The following is a 7,512-nucleotide window of genomic DNA, read 5'->3' on the forward strand; positions in this document are numbered from 1 at the left end:
CCCTCATCTCCTCCCCTCATCTCCTCTCCCTCATCTCCTCATCTCCTCTCCCACGCTCCTCTCCCTCATCTCCTCCCCCTCATCTCCCTCTCCCTCATCTCCTCCCCCTCATCTCCTCTCCTCATCTCCTCTCCCTCATCTCCTCATCTCCTCTCCCTCATCTCCTCCCCCTCATCTCCTCTCCCTCATCTCCTCATCTCCTCTCCCTCATCTCCTCTCCCTCATTCCCTCATCTCCTCTCCCTCATCTCCTCCCCCCTCATCTCCTCTCCCTCAGCTCCTCATCTCCTCTCCCTCATCTCCTCTCCCTCATTCCCTCATCTCCTCTCCCTCATCTCCTCTCCCTCATCTCCTCCCCCTCATTTCCCTCCTAGCCTGGATGTCAGTCTGTTTCTAAACACCACAGCAGTCCTAGCCTGGATGTCAGTCTGTTTCTAAACACCACAGCAGTCCTAGCCTGGATGTCAGTCTGTTTCTAAACACCACAGCAGTCCTAGCCTGGATGTCAGTCTGTTTCTAAACACCACAACAGTCCTAGCTTGGATGTCAGTCTGTTTCTAAACACCACACCAGTCCTAGCCTGGATGTCAGTCTGTTTCTAAACACCACAGCAGTCCTAGCCTGGATGTCAGTCTGTTTCTAAACACCACAGCAGTCCTAGCCTGGATGTCAGTCTGTTTCTAAACACCACAGCAGTCCTAGCCTGGATGTCAGTCTGTTTCTAAACACCACAACAGTCCGAGCCTAGGTTGAGTTGTATGTTATGACATTGTTACAACCCAGAGGTTGTCTACAGCAGAAAACAGACATGCCGTCACCTACACTGGCTCTTACACCCTCACTGGCTCTTACACCCTCACTGGCTCTTACACCCTCACTGGCTCTTACACCCTCACTGGCTCTTACACCCTCACTGGCTCTTACACCCACGCTGCAGTAAAGCAGCTCTCCTCAACAACTCTGGTCCTGGGGACTGTCAGGGTGGGACTGTTTTTGTTCCAGCCCAGTACTAATACACCTGTTCCACGTAATCAAGGTCGTTACGATAAGTCTAATAAGTTGAATCAGCTGTGTTAGTGCTGGGTTGGAACAAAACACTTGCACAGGACCAGGACTGAAGAACAGAACAGCAGAGTAAAGGGATTTATTTGTAAAAGAGAACTGGGTCTCAATATAATGTCTGATAATAGAATGTCTGATAATAGAATGTCTGATAATAGAATGTCTAATATAATATCTGATAATAGAATGTCTGATAATAGAATGTCTAATATAATATCTGATAATAGAATATCTGATAATAGAATGTCTGATAATAGAATGTCTAATATAATATCTGATAATAGAATATCTGATAATAGAATGTCTGATAATAGAATGTCTAATATAATATCTGATAATAGAATGTCTGATAATAGAATGTCTAATATAATATCTGATAATAGAATGTCTGATAATAGAATATCTGATAATAGAATGTCTGATAATAGAATGTCTGATAATAGAATGTCTGATAATAGAATGTCTGATAATAGAATGTCTAATGTAATATCTGATAATAGAATGTCTGATAATAGAATATCTGATAATAGAATGTCTGATAATAGAATGTCTGATAATAGAATGTCTGATAATAGAATGTCTGATAATAGAATGTCTAATATAATATCTGATAATAGAATGTCTGATAATAGAATATCTGATAATAGAATGTCTGATAATAGAATGTCTGATAATAGAATGTCTGATAATAGAATATCTGATAATAGAATGTCTGATAATAGAATGTCTGATAATAGAATGTCTGATAATAGAATGTCTGATAATAGAAAGCTGATAATAGAATGTCTGATAATAGAATGTCTGATAATAGAATGTCTGATAATAGAATGTATGATAATAGAATATCTGATAATAGAATGTATGATAATAGAATGTCTGATAATAGAATGTATGATAATAGAATATCTGATAATAGAATGTATGATAATAGAATGTCTGATAATAGAATGTATGATAATAGAATATCTGATAATAGAATGTATGATAATAGAATGTCTGATAATAGAATGTCTAATATAATATCTGATAATAGAATGTCTGATAATAGAATATCTGATAATAGAATGTCTGATATTAGAATGTCTGATAATAGAATGTCTGATAATAGAATGTCTGATAATAGAATATCTGATAATAGAATGTATGATAATAGAATGTCTGATAATAGAATGTCTGATAATAGAATATCTGATAATAGAATGTATGATAATAGAATGTCTGATAATAGAATGTATGATAATAGAATATCTGATAATAGAATGTCTGATAATAGAATGTCTGATAATAGAATGTCTGATAATAGAATATCTGATAATAGAATGTCTGATAATAGAATGTCTAATATAATATCTAATAATAGAATGTCTGATAATAGAATATCTGATAATAGAATGTCTGATAATAGAATGTCTGATAATAGAATGTCTGATAATAGAATATCTGATAATAGAATGTCTGATAATAGAATGTCTGATAATAGAATGTCTGATAATAGAATATCTGATAATAGAATGTATGATAATAGAATATCTGATAATAGAATGGCTGATAATAGAATATCTGATAATAGAATATCTGATAATAGAATGTCTGATAATAGAATGTCTGATAATAGAATATCTGATAATAGAATATCTGATAATAGAATGTCTGATAATAGAATATCTGATAATAGAATATCTGATAATAGAATGTCTGATAATAGAATGTCTGATAATATAATATCTGATAATAGAATGTCTGATAATAGAATGTCTGATAATAGAATATCTGATAATAGAATATCTGATAATAGAATGTCTGATAATAGAATGTCTGATAATAGAATGTCTGATAATAGAATATCTGATAATAGAATATCTGATAATAGAATATCTGATAATAGAATGTCTGATAATAGAATGTCTGATAATATAATATCTGATAATAGAATGTCTGATAATAGAATGTCTGATAATAGAATATCTGATAATAGAATATCTGATAATAGAATGTCTGATAATAGAATGTCTGATAATAGAATGTCTGATAATAGAATATCTGATAATAGAATATCTGATAATAGAATGTATGATAATAGAATATCTGATAATAGAATGTCTGATAATAGAATGTCTGATAATAGAATATCTGATAATAGAATGTCTGAAAATAGAATATCTGATAATAGAATATCTGATAATAGAATATCTGATAATAGAATATCTGATAATAGAATATCTGATAATAGAATATCTAATAATAGAATATCTGATAATAGAATGTCTGAGAATAGAATATCTGATAATAGAATATCTGATAATAGAATGTCTGATAATAGAATGTCTGATAATAGAATGTCTGATAATAGAATGTCTGATAATAGAATATCTGATAATAGAATATCTGATAATAGAATATCTGATAATAGAATATCTGATAATAGAATATCTGATAATAGAATGTCTGATAATAGAATGTCTGATAATAGAATGTCTGATAATAGAATATCTGATAATAGAATGTCTGATAATAGAATGTCTGATAATAGAATGTCTGATAATAGAATGTCTGATAATAGAATGTATGATAATAGAATATCTGATAATAGAATGTCTAATATAATATCTGATAATAGAATGTCTGATAATAGAATATCTGATAATAGAATGTCTGATAATAGAATGTCTGATAATAGAATATCTGATAATATAATATCTGATAATAGAATGTATGATAATAGAATATCTGATAATAGAATGTCTGATAATAGAATGTCTGATAATAGAATATCTGATAATAGAATGTCTGAAAATAGAATATCTGATAATAGAATATCTGATAATAGAAATAGAATGTCTGATAATAGAATGTCTGATAATAGAATATCTGATAATAGAATATCTGATAATAGAATATCGGATAATAGAATATCTGATAATAGAATATCTGATAATAGAATGTCTGATAATAGAATGTCTGATAATAGAATGTCTGATAATAGAATGTCTGATAATAGAATGTCTGATAATAGAATGTCTGATAATAGAATGTCTGATAATAGAATATCTGATAATAGAATGTCTGATAATAGAATGTCTAATATAATATCTGATAATAGAATGTCTGATAATAGAATATCTGATAATAGAATGTCTGATAATAGAATGTCTGATAATAGAATGTCTGATAATAGAATATCTGATAATAGAATGTCTGATAATAGAATGTCTGATAATAGAATGTCTGATAATATAATATCTGATAATAGAATGTATGATAATAGAATATCTGATAATAGAATGGCTGATAATAGAATATCTGATAATAGAATATCTGATAATAGAATGTCTGATAATAGAATGTCTGATAATAGAATATCTGATAATAGAATATCTGATAATAGAATGTCTGATAATAGAATGTCTGATAATAGAATATCTGATAATAGAATATCTGATAATAGAATATCTGATAATAGAATGTCTGATAATAGAATGTCTGATAATAGAATGTCTGATAATAGAATGTCTGATAATAGAATGTCTGATAATAGAATATCTGATAATAGAATGTCTGATAATAGAATGTCTGATAATAGAATGTCTGATAATAGAATATCTGATAATAGAATGTCTGAGAATAGAATGTCTGATAATAGAATGTCTGATAATAGAATGTCTGAGAATAGAATGTCTGATATTAGAATGTCTGATAATAGAATGTCTGATAATAGAATGTCTGATAATAGAATGTATGATAATAGAATGTCTGAGAATAGAATGTCTGATAATAGAATATCTGATAATAGAATATCTGATAATAGAATGTCTGATAATAGAATGTCTGAGAATAGAATGTCTGAGAATAGAATGTCTGATAATAGAATATCTGATAATAGAATGTCTGCCATCTAGCTGACACTTTAGCTGAAACTTATCCAAAGCATCTTAAAGCCATGTAGTACCATGCTGTACCAGCTGAGCTACAGAGGACTACACTATACATGTTATAACCTGATAGTACCATGCTGTACCAGCTGAGCTACAGAGGGCTACACTATACATGTTATAACCTGGTAGTACCATGCTGTACCAGCTGAGCTACAGGGGACTACACTATACATGTTATAACTTGGTAGTACCATGCTGTACCAGCTGAGCTACAGAGGACTACACTATACATGTTAAAACCTGGTAGTACCATGCTGTACCAGCTGAGCTACAGAGGACTACACTATACATGTTATAACCTGGTAGTACCATGCTGTACCAGCTGAGCTACAGAGGACTACACTATACATGTTATAACCTGATAGTACCATGCTGTACCAGCTTAGCTACAGAGGACTACACTATACATGTTATAACCTGGTAGTACCATGCTGTACCAGCTGAGCTACAGAGGACTACACTATACATGTTATAACCTGGTAGTACCATGCTGTACCAGCTGAGCTACAGAGGACTACACTATACATGTTATAACCTGGTAGTACCATGCTGTACCAGCTGAGCTACAGAGGACTACACTATACATGTTATAACCTGGTAGTACCATGCTGTACCAGCTGAGCTACAGGGGACTAGACTATACATGCTATAACCTGGTAGTACCATGCTGTACCAGCTGAGCTACAGGGAACTACACTATACATGTTATAACCTGGTAGTACCATGCTGTACCAGCTGAGCTACAGGGGACTACACTATACATGCTATAACCTGGTAGTACCATGCTGTACCAGCTGAGCTACAGGGGACTACACTATACATGTTATAACCTGGTAGTACCATGCTGAGCTACAGGGGACTACACTATACATGTTATAACCTGGTAGTACCAGCTGAGCTACAGGGGACTACACTATACATGCTATAACCTGGTAGTACCATGCTGTACCAGCTGAGCTACAGGGGACTACACTATACATGTTATAACCTGGTAGTACCATGCTGTACCAGCTGAGCTACAGGGGACTACACTATACATGTTATAACCTGGTAGTACCAGCTGAGCTACAGGGGACTACACTATACATGCTATAACCTGGTTGTACCAGCTGAGCTACAGATGGTCACACTAAACCACAAAGGACCAGTATCTGATTCACTGCTCAAAGAAAAGTAACACGCAGTGACTTACAGTTGCAGGTCCTCCATAGTCCTGAGTGTGAGTTGAGAGAGAGGTTGGAGATGTTTTCCCTCTGAGCGACATCTATGAGGTACCAGTAGTCTGTCCCTATAGCCACCCCCAGCAACACAAAACTGGACACTCCACACACAGCTACAAACAGTGCCAGAGCTCCCAGAGTCATCCTCACCATACCGAGAAGAGGAGAGGAGAGAGGAGAGAGGGAAACAGAGAGAGTGATAGACGTGGTGAGGCAAATCAGAGCGAGAAAGAAAGAGATGTACAGAGCATGAGGGAGTGAGAAAGAGAAATGAAGAGAAACACAGAGGGAGAGAGTAGGAGAACAAGAAGAGAGAGAGGGGGGAAGAGAGAGGAAGAGAGAGGGAAAGGGAGAGAAACACAGAGAGAGGGATAGAGGAGGAGGACAAGAAGAGAGTTAGAGAGAGAGGAAGGAGGAGAGAGGGAAAGGGAGAGAAGCACAGAGGGAGAGAGGAAGATTACAAGAAGAGAGAGAGAGAGAGGGGAAAAGGGAGGGAAACAGAGAGGGTAAAAGTCAGAAGATAGAGCGAGGGAGATGAAGATTATCATTGAAAAAGTCAATAATAATAATAATTTGAGAGAGAGAGAGAGCAACAGAGAGAGAGAGAGAGGAACAGAGAGAGAGAGAGAGAGAGAGAGAGAGAGAGAGGAACAGAGAGAGAGAGGGGAACAGAGAGCGAGAGGAACAGAGGGAGAGAGGAACAGAGAGAGAGAGAGGAACAGAGAGAGAGAGAGAGAGAGAGAACAGAGAGAGAGAGGAACAGAGAGAGAGAGAGAGAGCGAGAGAGAGGAACAGAGAGAGAGAGAGAGAGAGAGGAACAGAGAGAGAGAGGAACAGAGGGAGAGAGGAACAGAGAGAGAGAGAGGAACAGAGAGAGAGAGAGGAACAGAGAGAGAGAGAGGAACAGAGTGAGAGATTAGGTGGGAGTGAGAGATCAGAGCTGTTGTGTCTCTATGTCAGAGTGTGTATCTGCCATCTGTGGAGTGGAGGTGTATCTCTGTGTCCTGGTCTGGTACTGAAGTAGTCTACCTACCACCGGGTTTCCCAAACTCAGTCTCGGGACCCCTCTGTGCACGTTTAGGTTTTTCCTCTAGCGTTACACAGCTGATTTAAATAATTAAAGGTTGATGATGAGTTGTTTATTGTAATCAGCTGTGTAGTGCTAGGGGAAAGATATAAACGTGCACCCTTGGGGTGTGTGTGTGGGGTGGGGTGGGGTGGGTACAGGACCAAGAGGTGCCCAGGACCCAGAGGGTGGGTGAGGAACAAGTTTGGAAAACCCTGTCCTACATGACGGTC

At 35.9% G+C, this 7,512-nt stretch overlaps 1 protein-coding gene across 1 annotated transcript in view; it reads right to left on the reverse strand.

The window, feature by feature from the left end:
* LOC135553794 (transmembrane protein 114-like) overlaps positions 1 to 6,493 on the reverse strand; it is a 53,081-nt gene extending 46,588 nt beyond the window's left edge. The window contains exon 1 of the mRNA XM_064985740.1: positions 6,186 to 6,493. Coding sequence (XP_064841812.1) covers positions 6,186 to 6,366 — 181 coding nt within the window. The 5' untranslated portion in view covers positions 6,367 to 6,493. The remainder of the gene's footprint in view (positions 1 to 6,185) is intronic.
* Between the last annotated feature and the right edge of the window lie 1,019 nt (positions 6,494 to 7,512).

Source organism: Oncorhynchus masou, chromosome 14 (assembly GCF_036934945.1).
Source record: "Oncorhynchus masou masou isolate Uvic2021 chromosome 14, UVic_Omas_1.1, whole genome shotgun sequence".
NCBI classification, from domain to species: Eukaryota; Metazoa; Chordata; class Actinopteri; order Salmoniformes; family Salmonidae; genus Oncorhynchus; species Oncorhynchus masou.